General features: G+C 45.6%; 1 protein-coding gene across 7 annotated transcripts in view; it reads left to right on the plus strand.

Moving 5' to 3' along the window:
- ctbp2l (C-terminal binding protein 2, like) overlaps window positions 1–25208 on the plus strand; it is a 59972-nt gene that overhangs the window by 15189 nt on the left and 19575 nt on the right. For 3 of the 7 annotated variants that reach the window (XM_058062591.2, XM_058062593.2, XM_058062592.2), the window contains exon 1: window positions 18430–20851. In XM_058062591.2, the coding sequence (XP_057918574.2) occupies window positions 19054–20851 (1798 nt within the window). In that variant the 5' untranslated portion in view covers window positions 18430–19053. Of the gene's footprint in view, window positions 1–9057; window positions 9214–12977; window positions 13183–18429; window positions 20852–22471; window positions 22741–25208 lie in introns of those variants that run through there. The other 4 variants (XM_058062595.2, XM_058062598.2, XM_058062596.2 and 1 more) reach the window with 3 other exon arrangements.

Genomic DNA, 25208 nt, shown 5'->3' on the forward strand with positions numbered 1-25208 from the left:
GTATTTGACACTAATAATGATCTAGTGCATACATCCACGCTGTTGATAATACCTTAATACCTCATGATGGGAGCCTTGTTGTCTGTCTTCAATCTGTCAATGTAGCTAAGAGCTGAGGATGGGGAGGGGGGCATGGGGGGACTTCTGCCTTCAGTATTATTCTTATGTTGTATGTAATGCTGATAAAAGACTCTTTGTGGTCACCAAACGATAATATGGTTATAAATGAAAACACACGCAATATGTAAACAAAGGAATGTTTAAATTGTCAATGAGTACATCAACTTGCCACAGAGACGCGAAAAGGTACTTTTTTATTGTCATGTATACAGAGATACCTTGGCATATAGTGTCCCAACTAACGAGTCTTTATTTTAGATGCGGGCCATGAGTTTTTGCTTTGAACTACAAGCTAAGACTTGGGTACAAGTTGCGAGTTAACTAACGGTAGGCATAGCTGAGGACGGCTATTTTGGGGCTTATGTCAATGTGACCAAGGCTGGAGAGTGAGCAGAACAAGCACTAGCTAGTCATCAACACATCGTGTAAAAAACTATGACATGAACATCAACTTTAAAGCACAAAATGAATCCAGAATCAGCATCCACCAGTACAGGCCTGGACTTGTATTTTGTATATTTATACTACGTCTTTGTTTTACCCGTGATGGTAAAGCGTAGCTTTGGATTAACATAAGCTTTACTGGCCTTTACAAGCTGGAGATCTTGGGTGTTTTCCTCAAGTCACTTGATACTTTCACTTTTTGTGATCATGGCATTGGTGCGTTGTCTCCACTCCCACGAGGCTGCCAGATCCTCACTTTGTCTGCTCAGTAAACAGCAAATAAGCACACAAACCAAACCCATTGACAACATGTTATGGGGGGGTCCTAATGAGTCTCCCAAGCTGGTTTTTTGTTTTGTTTTGTTTGTGGAGTTCTCGCTCCTCATTTGGCATGCTTCACTTGAGCTGTGTAGACCTCAAACCCCCCAAAATGGCCTAATGAATCTGTGTACACACAAACAAAAGGACAAACTAAACTTTTGTCAGGAAACATTGTTTTGTCAAGCTTCTAATTATCTTCAACATCAGGCCGTAGCTTTCTCAGATGCAGTTTTTCCCGGCTGGCAAGCCATTCTTTTGATCAAAACTAGTATTTTGGCCTACTTTTTTCATCAGCCTGTACCCGTGACCCTGATGAGGATAAGCGTTGGATGGGTGGAATTGATTGTTTGTTTGTACGGCTAATGTAGCAAATCTTATAGCAAGTCGTATAGACTCCACATTTATAGCTGTTTTTCACAAACGGCTTCTCCAACATTGGAGGGTTTGATTCTCCGCTTGGGCATCTCTGTGTGGAGTTTGCAGTTTTCCCCGTGTGTGCGTGAGTTTTGTCTGTCATTCCAAAATATGCATGCTAGCTTAATTGGCCACTCCAAATTGTCCATAGGTATGAATGTGAGTGTGAATGGTTGTTTGTCTATATGTGGCCTGGGATTGGATAGCGAACAGTCAAAGGTGTACCCCGCCTCTCACCCTAGTTAGTTTAAGCGGCATAGAAAATGGATGGATGGATGTTGCAGTGAGTTGTGAATAAAGAAAGCTTCCATCTGGAATACGCTTTGAACCCACATATACCAAATACAGGCGCGGTTGTACCGTAATCATTTACACAAAATGTTAATTTCCGGTGTCCAAATATGAAAAAAACATCTGTTTCTGGCCTATTCTTTTTCCTTTTTGCCAGTGAGTTTATCTTTTGTCATATGAAATGTAGTGATTTTGAGATGTAGTTATTACTCACTGTTTTATTTCACTTTTATTTTCCGTATTACAAAAATCGTTTTTGTTTTAAGATTCCCATTCCCGAACAGAAAATTCAGTGACCAAAATTGACACGAAACTGAAAACGTGACTAATTCATACTAATTCATAGTACACCTTGAAACCGGTAACCCCTGCCTATGCACTACCATTTGTCAGAGAAGTAATCGCACAGGTAGGGGCCGCAAGGGTGCGTGTTTTAACCAATTGCCCCCCCCATTTGTGAGCAGCATTTCAGGAGTAGAAGATGTAAAAGAATGAGGACCCTCCTTCCTTGGGTGTACCGTACAGTACTGTTGATGGCGTGATACTTTACAGACTAATACTAGCCAGCTGTGCACTCAGCTTGGACCGCTTGATGATGTCTCCTGCAGCAGCAGATCCTGGATGACACTTGGATGGCACTCCTGGATAGCATTTGGATGTCTCAGCCCGAGTCTCTCATCTGCCTCACATCTTGTTTACAAGAGCGTCGGTGTGGAGAGGTACAAGTGCGTGGGTGACGAGTAGGTGGACAAGTGGATTCGGTGTCGACCGTCTTCCAAAGATGCTTCTGGTGTTTGGTCATTTTACACTTTTGATAAAAGGCCGCCTTGATGGCTGTTTAATGATACTTGTTTATTTTTTGGTTTTAAAAGGAATGTTTTTTTTCCAAGGGCTTTTGCAGGCAGGTTTTGGTATTATTAAGGAAATTGTGCATTAACTGAAGTCAGCAGTTTTCCCTGCTGCAATCTCATCACATTTACTGGGAGAGGGGATGGAGAGCAACAAAAAAAATTAATTGGAGGCATGCGATAGTTAGGACAGAAGCCCGGGCGAGGGTGGGATAAATCAGCGGTCTGTTTGGCAGCTTTACGGCCATGCGGAGAGGAAAAAGTGGTTAACTTTAATGGGAGGAGATAGAAATGTTGAGTTACTTTATCCACCCCCCACCCCCTCCCTGTTCCCTTGCCACCATGCTGTCCCCTCCACCCCCAATCAGATCAGCCTCCTCACATCTCAACTGTTTGGACTCTGCTTGATATATGGAGTTAATTCGGCTGGCACGGCGCTATAACTCAAGCGCTTTATGCATTTAATGCGATGCAGACGCAGCACCGCCTCGCCCCCCCCCCCCCCCCCTTCGTCGCTAATTCAGGTGTCTGCTCCTTGTTAAACAATGGCCGCCTCCTCGGCTGCGAACCATCACCTCCTGTCAGGGCGGGCACATCCTGCCCTCACCCCACTGACTGATGAGGTCGTAAAAGGTTGCACCCCCACCCCAACTTCCTCGCTGACCAGTTGAAATATTTATCGGCAACGCTGACTTCTGGTCACGTGATGGCGATGTGTTGGTGACGGAACCGTTTCAGGTCACCTGGAACGCTGAAACGATGAAATATTTGCAGTTTAGACTTTAAAACGTTTCCATGTGGACAGCCCCTTAAGCCTAGTGCTTTTATAATGGGGGGGGGGGGGTAGTAAAGCAGGCATTGAACTGGCTTTTGCAGTGTAATGAGGCCCTGCTCTCCATGCAGTTGATTTAATCCGGCCAGACCTCCAAGTGTGGTGAGTGGGGGTGGTGTGTGTACAAGTGTGTGTGTTTGAGGAAGCAGATGGATGGGGAGGTGGGGGAGAGCCGGGGGGGTCACACCTCAGCAAACGTTATGAGTTTTGTGGGGTCCACAACGCTGACTTAACATAGCACACAAGTTAGCCATTATATACATAATTGACTCACCCGGCTGGTTGTCTACTATTCCAACAAAGTCCTCAACTGTCACCGCAGAGCTTTTTATCCCGATTTTACACCCATATTGATATTGGGGGGGTATACAGCCGTTAATGGCTCCCTCGCTCTATTGTGGTTTTGCCAAAATGTATCAATTAATAATGTCTGTTTTGTGGTTGACTACTGACTATTCATTCATTCATTTTCAACCGCTTATCCTCATGAGGGTCGTGGGGGTGCTGGAGCCTATCCCAGCTGTTTTCGGACAAGTGGCGGGGTATGGCCATCCAATCACAATAGTAGCCTAATAGTAGTGACTAGTGTGGCTGCAACTCGTGAGCTTCTGCTGGCTTCCAAGCTACCTGTTGGAGACATGAACCATCACCCAGACTAGCATAGACGAGCTTAGCATGTGACAAGATGCCGTCAATGACCACACATTATACGGGCTGTTGTTCATTCTTCCCATAATAAGAAACAAGTGAAAGGCAACACAAGACGTGTCGTGTATCTGGTCAGAAGATTCCAGTCCAAGCTTATCAAAATAAAGCGCAGTGAAACATTGTTCTACTTCAAATAGTTATGTACAGTATGCGTCAATATAACTTATGCAGTATATCCATTCGTATTTAATGTTCCAAATTGTGGTTCACATCAGTGTTGTAATATTTTGCAGATGATTTACTACCTTTACATCCCCCATACATCAAACTCCAGTGAAAAGCGAGGCATGTCGAAATATAAAAGTTAACTTGTTAAAAGTTAGTGAGTGTTTTAAAAAAAAAAAAAAGAGTTTGGGTTAGAGGTCCTGCCGAGCGCGCTGAGCGTTCCAGGTAGAGGTAGGAAATTGTTGATTATTTTTCCAGTTGTGGGAGTCAAAAAAAAAGGAGGTCATGTTTGTTGGCAGGCAGCGCTGTCGGAGTGCTAAGGCTTTGTGTCAGGAGGCATTTTGAGGCAAGAAAAGTAGCATTGTGACGGGGGCACATGACACCCCCCACCCCCCCACACACACATACACTCACACAACACACTCACACACCCCCTGCGACCCCTCAAACATTCCATGCTAAATAAAATGCGTTTGGCTAGTGACTAAATGAATGGCCCATGTTGAGATGTTGAGGAGAACCGTGACGGATAACAGGGATGAGACTTGAACTGCTTTAGTGATTGTTGATTGAATTGTACTCCGTCAGTGCAGCATCGATTTAGCTAATGAACTGATAAGTCACATTTACCCCATTGAGCATTAAAGGGGACTTATTATGCTTTTTCCATTTTTCTGACCTATAAATGCTATTAGAATGTTGTATTTTCCCGTGAAACGATGCCAACTTTCAGATAATGAGGTTTGTACATTTGGAAGTGAGCCCTGAAAGAAGTTTGGGATGGCTCTGAATGCTGCTTTCAGGGAGCTTTTTTGAACACTGGCTCTCTGTGATGTCACAGTGAGCTGCGCTTCCTTATGTGGGCATATACAGCTCTGCTTCGCTCTGTTTACGGTTTTTAGCTATGGCTCTGAGGAAATCTTCCTACGTGGCAAGCTCAGGCAGCAGTGGTTGGAGTTTGTGATTCCCAGCAAGAGAAAAATATTTTCATTTGTCAACGACATTTCACATGGGATTGTTTTTGTGAAATATTCGTCAAACTGTTGCTTTCGCCGGGAAAGGTGCATTAATGATGCCGTCCATGGAGGTGGAGAAACACAGTGTTGGCCAGGAAGTAAACACTTATTATAATAAACAGTTATTATGCACACCAAATAAGATGTAAAATAACTGACCTTTCAGGAGATATGACCTGTTTGCACGTTTTTGTTTGAGTTTTCCCAAAGTAGCCATCTCACACATTTATACATTTAAAAATTATGAGCTGCACTGCTGAGTTTCGAGTGTCCACAAATGATGTTTAGTAATGGGTGTTTAGTTCAAAGAATAGATAAAAAATGTCAACATTCCTTGAGTGATCAAGTCTGAGCCAAGACATTGCCTTGGAATGAATGTTCTTTCAACGACCTGAGCACAGTTTAACTGACTGCATTCGAGCGAGCCCGAGCCAGTGGCGGCACTTTTTAGTCCAGCCCCCGCTGACTAGCTCACAAGACAAGGTTGGCCCCTTGTTCTCCGGCTTTTTACCACAGCCCATCATCTCAGGCTCGATTAATGCACGGCGCTTCAAGGGACCGCTACTAACACTAACACATATGCACTCGCACAGCTCAGTCAATTAATCCTGGCCCAACCTTGCAGCCGGGAGATAAATGGCGCTGGAGTCTCTGCAGGTTTTTCACGCAAAGCTGCGCTTCTTGTTCAGCGTATGTAGAACAGCTCTCGAGAGGACCACTAGTAGCCCCTCCGCCGCTGCCAAGCCGAGAATCTAAAGTGCATGTGTTAAAAAAAAATATGACCACAAGGACCAGGCATCCCACTGATCTGATCCCTGATGGGTAGTCTGAGATTTAAAGCGCAAGAAGGGCATGGAGGGCGGCAGGCATTCAGGTGGAAAGCCCTGCAAGATTAAATCATGAAGAATGATGCCAATTATGTTGAATTAATCGCGTCTTGAAGCAGTTAAAGCAAGCAGCGTGCTCTCGCCTATAGCGCTGTGCGTCCATGGATGTGAGGAGAACCACAGCGTAGGCCAGGAGAGCGTTCTCGCCTATAGCGCTGTGCGTCCATGGATGTGAGGAGAACCACAGCGTTGGCCAGGAGAAGTGGCTCCTGCTCGCCGGGAAAGATGCATTAATGTCGGACACACTATTCCTGCACTCCGTAAACACGGACCTACGTTACCATTCTTTGAGTTCATACACAGTGAGTCGGGGGTCTCCAACCAGTAGCTCCTAACCACTTTTCAATTAACTCTCCAAAGGCTTTGTTCATTTATTAACTCCTATACCCACAGGCATTCATTTGATTGGTTAAGATTACACTCGCCTGTGTTAAGCCCTCTCTCGCCTTCTTTCGTCCGTCTTTGCCACCTGCGCCGTTGGGAGGGATGGAGGCGTGGGTGCGCCGCACTGCGCCAGACTGCGCTGCTCACAAAATTTGCAAAGTGCGCTGGCGTGGCGAACCTACCTTGTGCTGCGCCTCCGCCTGCGCCTGACCTACGAAATTAGATCCATATGTGTTTATGCTGAACAACCTGGACACACAACTGGTGTTTGGAGCTATTAGTATTGTAATAATAACAAGAGCGTAAGATTGTCAAGTGACACTTAAAAACGTCATTTAGCATGTACCCCATGATGGTAATAGCCACTTGTAGCTCTCCCGTGGGACCAAAGCCAGCTGGCTAGGTGCCACAAGAGGGGCAGAGAGAGACATGTAAAATGTGTAAACAAAGATGGCAGAAAGTGGTTTGATTGAAACCTGACGCATGCTGCCATAGACAGCTTTACTTTTCAGTCTTACTTATACGCATATGCCAACAGTGCAGACACGTGATTCCGGTGCATGTTTAACAAAATAAAACATAGTAGGAACATCTACTATGCTACTAAGCTATATGTGTATCTATATAGAATGTACGTATATCCAGTCATATAATATATTACTTAACATTGTTTTCAAGTAAAGGAAAAAGACATGTGGACATAGATAGCCCCTTAGGTAGAACACAAACCTGTCACGTTTCTTTTCAAATCTATGTACTCTTCCCAGGAATTGTTGACTTTACAGGGGATGGCTGAAGATCAATTTCCTGAGACCGTCCAAGCAGAAAGCCTCCCCTCCATCAGTCATAAATTATGTGGATGTGCCATCGTACGTGGAACAACCTGACAATCCTTTTATTACCCGACACCCCCTGGTACCAGGAATGGTCTCTGCTGTCCAAGACCAGGTTGGCAGGTCTCAGTGTCGGTGACGCCTATTTTTCACCGGTAGATTAAGAGTGGTTCCGGGTTGGTTTAATGTCGGTTTTCCAGCTGTGGGCCGTGGAGGGTTTCGGAGGCGGGGGTGGAGTGCACTTGGCCTGGCGGATTAACTGCGGAATCAAAAGTGCTGATGGGCAACAAAAGGGGAAAAACAGCCATTCATCACCGTGGCGCTGGGATCAAACTCACACACTCCTCAAAGCGTCCTGCTTGAGTTATTGTGCCGTGCCGGCGCGGTGGCAGCTCCAAAGATAAAGCCGCCCTAAACTGGAATTGATTCCGATGGGACGACGTCCTCTCCTTGCTAAAGATGGAGCATCTCCTCAGTGCTGAAGTGAAGATCTGTTACTTAACTACCCGACTTTCTTTTTTCCAGTCTCTTTGGGTGAGGCATGGAGCTGCAGCAGTGTGGTAATTCTCTCAATTTCCTCAAACAAATGCACCCCCCCCCCCCCCCCCCCCCCACACTGTTCTGTTTATGCTGAGCCCGCATTTCCATGGACCCGTGGGTATCTGCGCGGAAATTAAATCACTTTTTACACGAGCAGGCTCCAGAGGCTGATGTTACACTTTACACTCGTATTCCCACCTTCCGAGCTCCCTGCTTGATATTAATGCAACAACTTGCATGAAGGTTGGGGGGCACGGGGGAGGGCATACGGAAGGTCAGGAAACTTCAAAGCTGTTTGGTAAAGTTGGGGTATCCCACTCTGCTCCTCGATTTGAAAGCACTGGTTCATTTGTAGCACAAACAAATTGGCCCCACCCCCGATGGGATGCCCAAAATGCTTCATTAGAGATGGTAGCGTACATGTAAAACCGATTTTTAGTCATCATTGGACAAATGGTCGCTGCCTTGTGGACACTTTGGTCTGAAATGGGACGGAATGTCCGCCCGTGTTGCTCACATTTTACAGATGCTTTAAAGGCGTACAAAATGTAGCAGTGATTCAGATAAACGGTTCAAACAGTTGGGCAAAATTATGAAAAAAGTGCACTTTTCCTTTAAAGTGCTGGATATATAGGTGATAGGATATAAAGGTTTTATGACAGCAGAAGGTTGACCTCTGAAAATGACTTGGAAATCCTAACACATGGAAGGACAGCGAGCCACCATTGGACTTTAGCGGGTCCATTTCATTCATTCATTCATTCATTCATTCATACCTATGGACAATTTGGAGTCATCAATTAGCCTAGCATGTTTTTGGAATGTGGGAGGAAACCGGAGTACCCGGAGAAAACCCACGCATGCACAGGGAGAACATGCAAACTCCACACAGAGATGGCCGAGGGTGGGATTGAACTCGGGTCTCCCAGCTGTGAGGCCTGCGTGCTAACCACTGTATTTTAATGTCGTCCAATACCTCAGGTTTACTGGGTATATTTACTAAACGGGTATGAACTTGGTAGGAGTAAATAGGAGTAAATCCAACATCACAACAAACCTGAATTATCCAATGTTCCTGGCTGGGAGTCCCCCCCCCCCCCCCTCGCCCCAGCCTTGTTTTCCAGCCTGGTTCTGTCTTCCTCTCACCACTTGTACTCTGGACTTTATCAGCACATTATTTGACTTGGCCCCCTCCCAGTGCAAAGCCCAAGTACAGCACCGCTAGTTGACCATCCCCAGTGAGGTTTGTTTGTGGGCACATTCCGGGGAGAGTGGAAGAACCTCAGTTCCTGGACTGGGAAGATATGAATCACTCTTCCTCTTTCTGGATGGACCCGATGGGAGAGGAGAGGAGCTGAGCCGAGCCAGACGGGCTGAACCAGAGCCCGGCCTCTTGTTGACACGGAGCTGGTGAGGAGGGGGTGCCACACCTTCCTTCCTTCCGCTCACCAGGTTGGCATGCTGCAGGCATTTCCCTCTTCTGGGAAGCGTTTTCTGCTCAGGCTTCTGCTTTGCGCAGATAATCTCCACTGCTGGAGAAACAGGAGTGTATCGATCGGATGGAAATAGCACCTGGTAGACTCTCTGCCTTAAAGGTTCCCTACCATGCAAAAGACTTTTTAAAGTAGTATGTGTCCCTAGAGGCCAAACAAGAGTATTTCCCTTACTGTTAAGAAAAGTACACATTTAATTTCTACTACATTACCTTGCATTTACTCCTTACAGGGCTACATACACTCTTCTATATAACTGACTAAAGGGCTCACTCTGTTCATGCCATTGTTCTATGGAACAAATGCGGCAAGGTGCTGAAACCATTGCAGTGAGCGAGTGAACGCTCCTCCTGCCTCTTTGGAAATAGACATGCGTGTATATGACAATTTATTATTAAGGTTATCAATTATCATTCATTATGCATTATGCTGACCTGGTGATTGTGGAGTAATATGAATACATGGGAAAGAAATCCCAAACTTTACACCATTGTGGCACCTCTGATACCTATAATTGGTAAAATAGTTCAACTTTTTGCAATGAGTAAAATCATCTTTCCAAGTTTAACAGTTCTGCAAGTGGGAAACATTTAAAAAAAAAAATTAACTTTGGCACGCATACCCCGCTAATTCTAATTGCTCAAGTTGTCACCTGCCCACGCTATCACAGGCCTCATTTAGTGCATGGAAATCACACTTTCACATGCCCGAGGGGGGGCCGAGGAGCCGGGCATGTAAGGGGATATTAATAGTAGAGTGCGGCTGATGTTGCCGGGTGACCACACCTTCCTGTTTTCTCTTTCTTTGTTTTGGCACGGCGCTGACAGATTTACCTCTGGAGGAACTCCAGTATCCCAAAGACGGCTAAAATGGCCTCCATTGTTTCAACTGGAAGAACAGACTGTTTTTTTAATATATGAAATAACAAGAGGGTAATGGTGTATCTCCGTATCAGTAGTATAAACAAGATTGTCGTTGAGATGTTTTCTTCTGAAAAAATAAATGTTGATGATAGGGTTTTTTTTTTGGTGCATTTCTAAAGTCTGACTAAGGTGTTTTATTTGCTCATGTGCTTTGTGGGGACTCGCACTCCAGTCTCTGTAGCGGCATGCTGAGCTTTTCAACAAATTCAGCTGTATCGTCGTATTGTTGTTCTTCTGGCTCCTTTTTCCTCCCAACCCACGACAAAAATGATGAGTTAAAAACAAACCGTTACCAATGAGCCATTTTAAATATCCCAATGCGGTGCAGATTAAACATTTTCATTTTCTTCTTTTGTCATTTCATCACACGCAACATGGCTTGTTCGTCATTTCATCACTCATAATATGACTTGTCATTTTGTCACTCACAGCATGACTTTTTCGTTATTTCGTCACTCGCAAATATGACTTTCATCTTTTGTTTCATCACTCGCAGCATGACTTTTTCGTCTTTGGTCATTGCATCACTCGGAGGATGACTTTTCGTCATTTCACACCACAAAACATGTCCATATTCTTTTCAATTTCCAGAAACAAACATGTTTTACTGCTGTGGAGTACTCGCCGTTGCGTAATACAACTTAATGTAACTCATTGAACCGCTAATGTCCCGTCTCTCGTTTAATCTTCCTGGTCTTGTTATTTTTACTGGTGATGATGAATGAATGATGAATGAATGATGAATGAAGTGTGACAAACATGCCAAAAAAATAAGACATCAGGAAGGGGGCAGCCATTTTTTCACCCTACTGTATATGTTTGACTTTTTCTCAACTTTATTTGTGAATATTTTGCTATTCTTGTAGTAAAATCACCGCAGGTTTTTGCTGTTGTACCTCGGGCCAATTAAAAAACAATACAGTTGCAGGCTGCAAATGGCCCCTGGACCGCACTTTGGACACTTTGATCTGGAGTGAGAGTGTTTGAAGTACAGCTGGAGATGCTTGTTTCAAACGGCTCTTCAAAGGCTGGTTAGCCACACAGGAAATGAGAACATGCAAGCCGCTACGTAGGGGATGTGATTATGTCATATAAAAGTGAAAGTCCTCATCCAGTGGACAAATATATATATATATATATATAATATACTGCAGTATTTTCTGGCGGTCGTGCTTTGTGACATACCGTGCGAGTCTCATCGATATAAAGACGGACATATATTTGATCTCTTTCTGTGTAGACACTAGACCGATGTCACAGTGATGTATTGCTGTCAGCTATAGGAACGTCTTCTTCTTTCCGCTTCTACAGCGTGATTTATTGGCACAGACCCCGTGGCTCAATGCCAGTTAGTTCCCAAACAGCAACGCATATGAGTGAGAATTGATCAGTCAGTAGTACACTCGCTACTTCTTTCGCTTTTGCGCCTCCCAGGAGCGCTAGCAGGTTGCCGTGACCTTTTTTAATAATTCAGCCGCACAAACTCATCCAGAGACGCCTGCTGAGTGACTTCTCATATTTATGTCCATTTGTCTCCAAGCACGTCTTCTGAAGTATGCTATAAATGACATTATATACAGTATATTTTGTGCATAATTATTAGGCAATGTTTATTTTTGTTGTTTCAGATGTATTAAGCATTTAATAATGATCTTTGGAGTAACAGGGTTACGTTTGCAGGTGGGCAAACAACGGCCCGGGGGCCACACCCGGCCCGCCAGTTGCTTCCAAAGTATTACATTTCAACTTTTAACATACAGTACAAGAGTCAGACAATGTGCTGCCACCTTTCACACTCAGCCATGGCGCCAAACAAACAAGTCAACAAACATGTGACACATAACGTAACCTACCTGTGGGAGGTAAAAAAGGAGGTTGGCATACTCTTTAATAATACATGTTTGATCATTCATAGTTCATATAGTATATAGCATATCCTTTATTCATGTACTGTATATTCCTGGTGTCTTGAAACAACAATCTTGATGTTGTCTGATGTTTGAAGTGCTTCTGAATAAAAGGGATACAAGCACATCGTGCACATCGTGATTGTATGACTCTTTGACCTTTGTATGACCCCTCAAGCCTCAACTTTATTATTATTATTCATTGTAAACAAACAAACTGATGCATTTGTAAGATTTTGGGTCTTTCCTCTGACTGAGAACTTTTCTGTCGTTGCTTACATCAGACAAAAATGTGTGTAGTCTGTCGAGGAAGGCTGCCTCCATGCTACTGAACAAGCAGTTTTTTTAGTGCAACAATTAATCCTTGTTGTGTGCTTTTTTTCCTATTTTGCTGCAGTTGCACTGTATCCGTGCCAGTGTGCTGATAAAAAAAAAAAAAGCTTGTTTTCTCCTGAACAAAGATACATTTGTGTATAATTGGCTGCATGCGTGCCAGTGATTAGCAAACAAGGCACCTGCAAGGAGTGTTTTCACGCTGCACACATGCCTTATTAAAGTTGCTCAGTGAATAGAAATGGCCATTGATTGCTTTATATTGAGTTATGGCGCAAGTGAGATGTGCCTCGAAGCGGCTGTTAACTACCCTCTACTGGTCACAATGTGTCATTACATGTGCTGCTGCTTGGGAGAGTATGTTCTTTTCCAAGGATGAACAGCTTCTGTGACAATACTTCCTTTACCAGACTACTTGGTTTCTATTCAAGCAGGCACTTGAAAGCCTCGCCGTGTCAGACTTGCATTGTGTTGCATTCTGAGTTCAAGCACCTCTTTTTGTGTTTGTTTCCCCGCAGGTTTATGTGCCGAGGCGTTATGCCCCGGGGAGCAGTGCGGACAGTGCACTAGGTGGTCTTGAACCTTAGCAGTCGTTGCACCTGAGGAGGAGAGGCCCCCCCCCCCCACCGCCGCCGCCAAGCCGAGCTGTGCTGTCCTTTGACGCCATGTCTCTCACAGACAAACACAAAGTGAAGAGGCAGCGGCTGGACCGGATCTGTGAAGGTAATCATCCTGGTTTGCGTACTTGAACTACATCAGAAATGCAGTATCTTATTATTTACTCCTAATTAGGACTTAATGGGGATGAATACCAAAGCAACCAAGTGTTGACCTGTCAGTCATCCATTGTGGGTACTGTAAATATGATTACTGCTTTGCTCTATTTGATGAAGATTCTCTAAACCTCAGATTACCAGGAGGATCGGATGCTGACGTAGAACGCAGACATCTTTACTCCATGAGTCGGATGTTGTACATCAGGGGTGGGCAAACTAAGATGACGATATTGTAGCACAGGTGCGCCACGCGTTGTTGCCAATCCATCCTGATTAGCGCATCCAGCTGTTGTTTGCCGCACATCAGACAGCTGAGCTAGTTAGTCACTCCTGAGGGCCCAGAGGGGGAGGGTGCAGGCGGCGCCGAGCCCACGACGGCCGCACTGCTGAGACATGTTAACAGGTGCAGTGAAACAACACACACGGATGGCCGGGGAATCTCGGCGCTACGGTGAGCAGATTGCTATTTGTTGGCGAGCCAGCGACCAGGCAAAGTTGTCCCGCCGATGGCATGTAGCGGCGCGATAAAGCTGCCATGGTGACTATCTGAAGCAGAAGGCGGAGAAAACAAACATGAAACAAGGTTATTGTCTCTGGCGTCAGGTAAAATCCTCACCATCCTGACTCATCTCCGTCCAGGTTCACACTTCAACCACGACCGACTGTTGGCAGGCGGCGGCACGAGCAGATGAAGCGGTGACAGTGGTGATGCTCCTCTTCCTCGGCCCCTTTCAAGGGGGGGGGTCTGGAGCACTGTCTTTGAAAAGCGTCTGCCAAGACAACGCTCTTTCTGCCGTAGCCAAGTGTGTTTTGTTCGCCCCGTCGCCTTAAACGGTTTGAAAGAGTTTAGGCTTTTTTTCAATTATTCAAGAAGATTTCAGTCGCGGGTTAAATCTTAGGCTTGGTTGACCTATGTTACAAACTCTAATGACTCAAAAACAAAAGCAGCACAAACGTTCATTTTACCTGCACAAACAAATGAGACTATTAGAGTTTTGGATGAGGTGGGGGGCCAACTTCACTCAGGTATAAAGCTGGAGGAGTTAACCACCAACTGTAAGGTGGAGCAACTGTGGGAGCTTTTCAAGTGAGGAACCTTTGGAAGGGACATTTTTGTGTTGGTACTAGTACTAACTAGTACTACTAACACAAGGTGTTTTTATTGGAATGGAACTCAGCTCCATACTTGCTCTTATCAAAGCCTCAACTTCAGCGTCATATGGGATGGACAGGGTGTTCTCTCTCGTTCAATATCGGCGGGGAAGACAGATTGGTGTCATCTGACGAGCTGATGATTGATGTTGCTTGGACCGCATCCCGCCCCGCCTCAGGTCCTTTTTTTTTCCACGTTTCCGACTTAGTGCCTGGACTGGGCCGAGTGGTCAGAAGGGAAGACTCTTACTTTCACAGTTTAGTCAGGTTTTTTGGTTCGGATTGGAGACGCTGTGATCTTGATGGTGTTTTAATCAGAAGCACATTTTTATTCATGATGGGTTACATGACGGAACATGGCTTAGCCACATGTAGCTACTTAGCTTCATAAACTAGTCATGAGTAATATAATATGTCAGGTGTGGCCCCCGGGCCGTAGTGTGCCCACCCCTGGGATTGCTCTCTACTGCCTGATCTAAAGTTGTATCCAAGTGTGCTTTATATCATATTTGATATTTGATCATATTATACCCTGAGAGGCTGCACGGCGGATGAGTGGTTAACATGCAGGCCACACAGCTAGGAGACCTGAGTTCAATTCCACCCACGGCATATTCTTCCCGTGCATGCGTGGGTTTCCTCCCACATTCCAAAAACATGCTAGCTTCATTAGCCACTCCAAATTGTCCATAGGTATGAATGTGAGTGTGAATGGTTGTTTGTCTATATGTGCCCTGGGATTGGCTGGCCACCAGTCCAGGGTGGGATAGACTGGGATAGGCTCCAGCACCCTGGTGAGGATAAGCGGTAGAAAACGAATGACTATTCCCTGAGAAGCCTTACTGTATCTTAATGATGCCATTGAACAGCAGTCAGGATGGACACCAATGCCAAAGCAGGTTTCCAGTGTATGATTGACTTCTTCTCATTTGCCCCAATGGTGCTAATCTTCCCTCCTTGCGTATCCGCCACCTCCCTTTTCTGTCACTCAGCTGCACACTCGTCGCCTCTCCAAAAGCAAGTGGGCCGTCGCCGCTGCCTTCTGTCTTTGCCATCTGTGATGCAGTATGGGCCGCTGGCTTGATAGGCAGGCGGAGTGCGAGAACAAGCTGCAACCGCTAAGATGGGACACAAAAAGTCTTCATCGGTGAAATGACCTGGCTGGCCATTGCCTGGGAATATTCTCATTCTTCCGGGTCTTTGTATTGTCAGGGCTTTCAATCCATGGCAGCCGGACTGGTCAGGTTGTCTGGCTTGCCATTGGTTGTCATGGAGCCTCGGAATCTCCCATCCGTGCAAATGTGCAACGCTATGGAGGAATCTCGACTGTGACAACACAACCGTTACCATGTCTGGTATTGATGATGATGTTAAGAACTGTATTTAGAAGGTTGTCAACAGGTTTTATATGCTCTAATTAGGAAACAAATCCTACTTTGCTGAAATTCACTTATTACAGTCACGTCTGGAACCAATTAACTGCGATAAACGAGGGACTAATGCACAGTGCAGCCCGCCTTTGGGCAAGGGCAGTGCCACAAGTCGCGTTTTGTAGTTCATGATGTAGAACGATGTAGTTCACTTGTCTGGGTGCTGCCGCAGGGGCGGAGCTGATCGGCGGATAGGATTGCTACGGATATTGGTGGCCGATCGACCGGAGCAGCGCTAATACAGTATATACGTATATACAGTATATACATACGTACACAGAACAAAACAAGGTATGCACCAAACCATGATAATGCCACATTGTTACACCACTAATTCTAGCGTAGCCAACCTAAATATGATCCGGCGACCACGTATGAAGAAGAACAAGGAAGCGCCCGCAAGATGAAGGCTTTAATGTACTGTACAATCACAGTAATTGAACAGAAATTCCCAGTTCCCCCAGTCATGCTTTCATCCATGACAGTCCCATAAAACTTTCATAGATCAGGAGTGTAGAGCCGCATCTACCTAATCATGCCAATCCCGTTCGCACCCCCGCCCTGGAAAGACGGCCAGATTGCTCCAAAGGCTCGACGTCGTTGCTGCTATTTTGTGACTGTGCTACACTTGGCACCGAATATTCCACTTCGGAGTCCCTTTTCTTGTATTATTCATGCTAGTATGTGCAGGCTCCGTGTTGCATGGGTGTAATATAACATGCTCACTTCATTATGGAGCACTTCTCATGAGAGGCATATCAGGGAAGGCGTACGGGATAAATTTAGTGTCTTCTTGCTTATGAACTGAGGGAAATGAATCACTTGACATGGCAGCAGCTTTAGCAACACCAGCCCGGTGATACTTGGGATTGTATTATTATTTTGTCATGCTCAAGTTCTTGTCGGTGACGGTGAATAGACAGAGATTATTAGAGCGGTTTATAGTTCTGAGACCTGAGCAGTGACAAGGACTCTGAGGCTAAACACATATGGGACGCTCGTCTGATTTCTTTGAATTAAGCAAGCATTTTCCCGTAGGGAAATAATGGAAATAGAAAGAACCATTCCAGGGTCAAACTATCTCTATTCTAAAACCTTGTAAAGGTTGCCTGTCCTGGTGATCAGGGTTTTATGTTGACGATTCTGGTAGCACATAGAGTTGGTGGGTTCCAAGTGGGAGAACCTGGTGTCTTCCACTGCTGACAATCAGATGATCATCTGATTCATTCAATTATTTTGGGGGTTATTTGCTTTTTACGGGCCAGTGTTCAGCATTGGGTACATTAGCTGCTGTTTGACTGATGATCGCACATCATCACCGTCCAGTGTTTGGATAATGACAGCTGTCCTGACAGTATTTTCCGGGTCAAACATCAAAACTGGATTATTACTGCATAATGCGGTAGTCTACCCGAGTCATTGAGCTGTAAACATAAACTTTCCTCCTTTAGTCAAATAATCGCCTAGCTAATTCTGCAGAACCAAGAAGCCCTTCGCCTGGTCTATGAAATCAAAGCCCATTATATCTAAAACTGTTGGTCTTACATAAAAATGCACACATTTTGTTGTATTCCATTTTATTCAAAAATATATAGGCTCTCACGGATATACATTTTAAAATATGTGGCCTTGTTAGCCAAAAAGGTTCCCGACCCCTGCCCTATCACTACACTCTCTATTTAAAAAAAAAATGGAAGCAAAACGGTGAGTTTAGTTGAACTTTATTCTACTGTTTAACAACAATAACACGTAGACAATACATTTAAAGCAGGTACCTTAGCATTATTATTACATTAGCATTATCATGTAACTGGCTGAGGGGGCGTGTCTCTAAGCGATGCTGAGTGTGGGGATGAAGGGCTTGGACCAATCATAACAGAGGAGGAGAGCGTGCAATTGAAGGTCGTCGGCCAATACGAGAAGCAAGCTGACTTACCCTGTACACCACACAAACGGGGGACGGGGGTCCCTTCCCCCGTGCTGGACTTAAGCGAGTCCAGCGTATGTAGTTAGTATTGCTCATAAAGATCTCATGTTTGTTCAGAACGTATAGCCACAAATAGGCTGCTAAAGGTCTTCGGGGGAAAAGCAACTTCTTTTCATTGCATTTGTTATGACCTAGTTAATTGTTTCCAATTAGTTCCAGTGGGTTGTTTTGCAAAATAAGTCACTCTTACGCCAGGATTGCATCACTTAAAAAGAAGCTGAGACCTGACAGGCGTTCTAATGTAAAAAGCCAACGTGGTTCCTGTCACACAATAAATTTAGCCCGTCTCTGTCAAGCTGTCGCATCCAGTCTATGTCCCTCGGGACTTGCCTTAAAAAAACACAACAACTCACACCCCCCTTCTGTGTATGTCTTGTTAGAAATATTGGAAGTAGAACATAGAAAGTAGTTGTCACGGTGGAAAGTCAAAGCTGTCCACTTGCAAACACGTTTATCAGTTTTTCATCTCCTGTTTTTGCTGCCTTGTACAAACAGCACGGATAAATAAATACATATTTTTTACACTTTCTTAACTGTATTTCAAATTCCAGGCGTTTCTGTCCTCCAGTTGTGGCTTAACAGACAATCATTGAGACCCACTGCCGTAAAGGTGTGGACCAAACACCCTAAAGTTACGGTGGGTGCATTGTATAGAGCTTTGTGAGAAATTTCAAGACGATCCACCCGACCGGGATCAAACATTGGGGTGTCAGCGTTTCTTCAGCCAATATCTGTGGGACAGAAACAAAGTTCCAAAGTTAGCGCTACTCCAGGCTTCACAAGCCGAGTACGCTATCTGGTCCAGTGATGTCACCGGGACCAAGGGATTTAAGCAGGTTTTAGTTTGCCACTAATCCCCCTGTGGCAACTTGGATGGATGGCCGCCCCTGCCAATGGCGTACATGGATTACTGCCTCTCGTTCTTCCCAGTATGTCCAGCATGTGTTTCACCCCAATGTCTTCATTTGCACAAGTGGGGGGCGCTCCTCTTTGAACTGTTTATTTGCAATGTTCCTGTCACGGGGTTCTAACGTTACCAGGGCTGAATAATTTAGTTTGGAGCCAGCAGGTAGCCACATGATAGCGTGTACTTAAAGGTGAAGGGAGAAGGGGGGAACCTACAGCCGCAGATCAGGTGATGCCTGCATCCACTCCTCCCTTTTTCATAGGCCGGAATGTAATCGGAGACTTGGAATGCAACACCCGGATCCATTTTCCGCTCCTATAGGTGTCCTTTTTGTCTTCACTCATGCCCAACTCCAGCGAGCAGTCGTGTTTTGGTGGCTCTCTGGGTCAGGGTGGTCCAGAATGGACTGAGGGCCAGAGAGACCACGCTAGAAGTCCTTGTCACTACTGCGGCACCGTTCCCGAACGTCGGAATTTATTTTCATTAGCTGGAAGAGAAAGTGGAAGAGGCTTTCCACATCACCTGGATCTTGAGGTTCCGGTCGGGGGGTCGCAGGGTCTTCAGTTCCAAGGACCGGGGCAGCAGCTGATGAAGAAGCCTGATATCAACAACAGCCTTTACTCCAAGGAAGCAATGTCGAGCCGGGGTTCTGGACCACCCCGGGGTTATCTCCAGGCAGACCCCACTCCAATCGGACAGCCACCTGAAGGGTCTGGGTTCTGTAGGGCGAACCAGCACCTGCTCACGAGATCAGCGCTCCATTATGGGAACGGTGTGACAGAGCTGAGGCCTTCATGGGATCAAGTGCAAGGAAGGGCCACACCTACCGGACAAGCCTCTGGTTCTACACCTATGCCCATGCCTCCGCCCCCGCCTCCGCCCCCTCCCCCTCCACCCCCTCCTCTTCCTGTTCATGAGCTGAGCCGTTTGTACAGAGAAAGTCTGGGATCTAAGATTATCCTGGACGCTCAGCGTATCGCCGGCACCTCGCTTTCTCCTTCAGCCTACAGACCTCAGACCTCCTTCCCGACTCAGGCAGCCGAGCAGTCGTCTAACGCTCCTCACCACACGTTGGACAACTTCAGCTGCTTGTCTCTGGACCCCCGTCAGTCAGCTGCCACCAGTTCCGTGGTGGACCCGGCTTCTCAGGGAATGGACGGAGCTCTCCCTCGTGCTGTTGGTGCCGTACCCTCTCACAGACTTCCTTATGATCCCAGCTATGATCTCAGCTCAGCCATGATGGCGTCCACAGCTGGAATGTCGTCCAACGTGCCTCCTCACCTCCCTGGCGCCACCGACCCCAAGAAGATGGTGGACCCTGCCTTTTTGGCCTTTTTGCGAGCCGAAGGTCTGGCTGAGAGCACCATCACCCTTCTCCTGCAACACGGGTTTGATTCCGCCACCATGCTCGGTATGATGGAGGACCACGACATTCGCTCAGTTGCTCCAAACCTGGCCCAGGCTCGTGTTCTTTCCCGTGTCGTGCTCAGTTGCAAGACTGGCGGGACCGGGACACGGACCCGATCCAGTAGCTTCAGCCACCGCAATGACTTTTACGTGCCGGCCCAAGGTTTGAGCATGGATCCCGGCCTGATGCAGCAACCCCCCACCACCATTCAAACGGTATCTCCCAGAATGGGAGAGTTTCTCGGGAGAAGACCCAGCAGCGCTCCGTCCCAACACCTCCTGGAGACCACCACCTATCCAGGATCTCGTACCCTGGCAACTGGAGCTTTCCCAGTCAGCCCTGGAGGATACAGCAATGCTGTGACCCAGGGAAGACCGTTCTCCATGTACAACGCCCACACTGGCATCGCCATGTCTGCTCTTGGCCAACAGCCTCCGCCGGCCCCGGGCACCCCTGGAGCTGCCCCCAAAACCTTCTCCGGGTCTTACTCCCCTATGGAGCTGATGAAACGAGCCCCCAACCTTCCTCCAGCATCCCCGGTCGCGGCTCAGAGCCCCCTGCACAGCCCACAACTTCTTCGGAAGGGGATGAGCGTAGCGCCTGAAAATAGCATCGCTCCTGCGACTTGTGCCTCCTCTCTCCAAGCACAGAACTTCCACAACAACAAGCTGGTCGGGCGGCGCACGGGTCCACCTGTCATTGTCTCAACCATGACCGCCACGCCTGACACAAGTAATGTTTAACCTCGCTTTCCTCGCTAGTTTCTTCTTTGGCTTTAGATCCTTCAGCTTGACTTTGCCAGTAGCAACTGACCAGTACTAGACCAGTACTATTCACAAGATGGCCTCCAATGCTCAACATGGCAATTGTTTTATGTCGACTAAACTATAAGTGAGTAACTACGTAAAAAACATCCAACTTGTTTTACCCTGGGTACATATTGCTGTCGCTGTTTTACCCCGCACTCTCTCCTAATAGGATGCTTAACCGCCTTCCAATCCAATTAGCCTAATTGGATACATGCCTCCATAGGCTATTATAGGAGGATGTTTTTATAGACACCTTGTTGCTCGCAGTTGCTTTGCTTTGCTTCGTTTAAGGTTGTTTGTCACCTCTGACAGGAACATTGCAACTGAAATAGCAGTTATTTGTTTTAAAAAGGTATTAAAGGCATACTTCTCGTGCTTTTATTGACCTTCCGTAATATAATATTTAGCATAGAGCTCACAAAAATACATGTTTTTACAACCAATTTTCTTTTATTCTTTCATAATTGGTATTTGGAAATCTTGTTTTATGTCAGTGGACTTTTTTTTAATGTTTCTCCACACTGGATTCCTTCTTTCCTCTTGTAGTTGTTTAGTCTTTCTGACTCTGTAATGGTTCTCCAGACTGTTGATGGACTTCTAAATTCATTTTAGTTTGGCAAAAAGGCTTTCCTTCATTTGTCAAAGAAATGAGAAAGGAAGTGTAAAAAAATTCACCAGGCTTTTTTTAATACCCTCACAGCACAACAAGCTCATTTGCATGAAGCTGATATTTGTTGCTTGGGTAACTTCATCTGATAACGGGCAGGCCTCGCAGACAATCACAAGGCATACTTCTTAATTGTGTGTTGCCAGGCAACCTCGGCTCTGGTGGTAATCAGAGGTAGATAATCTTCACGTTTTTAAAGAAAATGGGGAAAAAAACATTGTGCATTTATGTCGTTTTTTTTTCCCTGCTTGGAGCCAGGGAAATGGAGTGAAAATAATTATTCTCGTCTTTGTTGCAGTTTACTTGTCGAGAGAGGGCTTTTTCATGCAAAGGCAAGTGAAGAGCCTCTTCTGGGGCAGACACAAAGACTGATTATGATTAACCCTTTAAGTTGCAACATTGCTGGATATAATAAGCCATTTCAGCAAATCCAGAGTCAGTCGTAGTTAATACACCACAAGATGCCGTTGATCTAAACTACATTTGTTTGCAAACTTTTCACGTTTTAGACTTTCAATTACCGTGTACTTCGACCAGCGAGTGCTTAAACCATGTTTTGGGCTGTGGGGATGGCGGCGTAGCGTCGTGTCTGTGAGACAGTCCTTGACAAAAAACTGCAGTTCTAATTGATAGACTAGACCTGAGAGTACAATAACCTGCGGTTGAGGAAGCAGGGCTGTTCAAGATATTGCTGTAAGTGATGATGATGATGATGATGATGATGATGGCTGGGTGTGTTTGAGAGATGAGGAAGAGTAACACAAGTGGATCTTGCTGGTTTCTTGGAGACAGGGATCTGTCAAGTTCTGAGCCTGGTGACGTAATAATATGGCCATTAGATGAGTTACTCCCGTCCCAAACTTTGGGTCGTACCAATGACCGTATACCTTTATCTCTAACCCGTTTCACGCTATAACCTTTTGAAATAGCTTTTAGATTGTTTGTAGAAGATGGTGGGCGGGCCCCGAGGCGGGTGGCGTCTTGGTTGGCTGCGGCCGTAAGCGGTGTTAATAATGGCATTAAACCGTTGAGTCTGGACTAAGTCGCAGCAGTTCCCGTTCCTACCAACGTACGGTAGTGAGCGCCTTTTGCCGCCCTCTCCATGGAGCTGTCCATTGGTGGCGTCTTGCAGAGCAGCAGTGCAGGTGAGTGACTTCTACGTCACGAGCTAATTGGCTTGGAGATTAGACAAGCTAGCTACTCATGTCATCTGCAGAAGCTGGCACGTGGTTTACTTCAGGAGATAATCCACTGAAGATCTTGCTTTTCTTAGTTAGGTGTATTAAGAGGATGTGTGCTTGGGGGTTGGGCTCTGGAACCGTAAGTTGAATTCCAAGCATCGTAGGACGTTTGTCAAAGTATGGCACTTCCTTTTTGAAAATATCTGGAAACCGTCGATGTTGTGTTATGTAACCCAATGCATGAGCTTGAATGATATTTGAATTATTCTGCTTGTATGTTTAAAGGCTATGCTTTCCAACTGCTAACAATTACACTGTTAAGGAGCGTTAGGGTTTTACAAAAGCAGTCCTTGACACGTTTGGGGAACTGGGCCAGAATTGTACACAACATAGCTCCCCACAAGTTATTGACAGCCACCACCTGTAACAACATCAATAATCAGAAAGACTCAACTAAGACTGGGAATAATCCACAATGTCCGTGAAATTGAAGTAAACCAACAGGGTTGAAGTGATTGCACAAACAAAACAGAACGTAGCATGAATGCTCTGTGTGATCGCAGGCCCGCTGGGTCCAGGGGAGGCATGGTATGCATGGCATACTGTGGCATACCCATAAAAACGCCAACCTAAGCCTTGGAGTCTGGACATAGATACACAGAAGACTCCAAGATGTCATGTTTCTTTTGCAGCAGCAGGAAGTGTTTGTCTTTGTCTGAGCTGACAGCAGGACTTTGAGACCAAACCTTAAACTTCTGCTCTTTCCTATTTTTTAGTCTTTTGCTCTAATGTCGAATTTGAAAGGCAGAAATTGCTGACTTTTTGTGTTTTATGCGGAATCAAGAAACCTTAGTTTTGTAGCTATACCATAAGGTGATGCTAAACTGTTCAAGGTTTGCTCCTGGACAAATTGATAAACGTCTCAGAATAGAATAGAACCAGCGAGCTCACTGCTCGATCGGAGAGATGCCGATCCGGAAGACCTGACCAAGCTTCGGTATGGCACCGTGTTATTTGGGCCCACTGTTTGGCCATAGGTCAATAGGTCAATGCCGATATTGTTATGGACATCTGATCACCTACAGATCCCCTTTGAAACATGGCCTCCTTCCACTGCTGCATTTTTGTCAACATACAAAACAAGTATCTCACGCCCCCCCCCCCCCCCAAAAGCATCGCTTGTGTTCACAGGGGGATTTAATGACTTTGACGATGCTAGCCAACCCATGGAGGGAACAGCGCCTTCCAGCAAATGAGGAACAGCTGGTCTCCCCCTGCTTGTGACAGTTTAGTGTTGGTGTGTGTGTGTGTGTGTGTGTGTGTGTGTGTGTGTGTGCGTGGCAGCTGACCTCTACACTTGTACCGTGTCTACTCCAAAAGTGAATGTTTATGGATGGTCGAGCAACACGTTGAAAGGACCCAAAAGGCATCGTTATTTTCAGAATAAAAGTCCACAGCAATCAGGTTGAGGGACATCTAGGGATCTGAGAGGCTGGATTAGCCTATAGGCTATTCATGCTAACCAACAGGTGGCGCCAAATGACCTAACCGCAAGCCAGTCAGAGCTTTTCTTCTTGTCGCTCACCTCAGCTCCTTGGTTCTTTAGTAGTTTCTGTAGTATTTTTTCCTGTTCTTTTTGGTACCCAATAAGTGGAACTAGTTAGTGATTGTTACTATACTGCATGATGTTAACAGAATACACACCATTTATGGATTACGTAGATGTGTATATATATTTTCAGAGGAGGGAAGCCTTAAATAAACAAAAGTAGATGAAGACTTGTTCCTCCATAATAAGGTTCATAAGCATTCTGTAGGTGTCAAGGGACCTCATAGAATGGACTCCCAGAACAAACCAGTACATTTCCATCCTCGCTTGTGTTTTCCTTCACCTTCAACAACTACCCGGTTACAAATGTACCAAATTTGTTTTGTTTCCACAAAGTTTTTGGCACTAAAATTGGTGATTTTGAAAATCCCAACGATAATGTTCATAGGACCATCTAGGGACCTCAGTGTTGGTGTAAATGGGAAAATAACAAAGAAGACATTTCCATACTGGATGATAATACCCCGGTAGCGATGATTCCATGAACATGGAACATCATCACCTTCAGCAACAGCTTGGCTATCCAAGTGACGTCTAGTAAAGTACCAAAGTGTGCCAAGTGACTTATTTCTACTTCCAATGGAAACCAGACCAGGAAGCTTGTCTTCATATTTTGTATCTTTTTCTCTCAAGCTGCTTTGTTTCCACGTCCGCTTGTGACGTCCGTCTACCGCTTGCCTTTCAAACCATCTCCCCAATTATTCAGCACCGCTTCTGCACGGCAGCTGGTTAGTTTGTGCTTGGCAACAGCTGTATGCGTTAAAAAAGACCTCTGCACACCTTCTCGATTTTTTTTTTTTTTTTTGGAGTGTCTTTCCCTTCC

Source organism: Doryrhamphus excisus, unplaced genomic scaffold (genome assembly GCF_037039965.1).
Source record: "Doryrhamphus excisus strain RoL-2023G ecotype Guam unplaced genomic scaffold, RoL_Dexc_Guam_v1.1 HiC_scaffold_24, whole genome shotgun sequence".
Lineage (NCBI taxonomy): Eukaryota > Metazoa > Chordata > Actinopteri > Syngnathiformes > Syngnathidae > Doryrhamphus > Doryrhamphus excisus.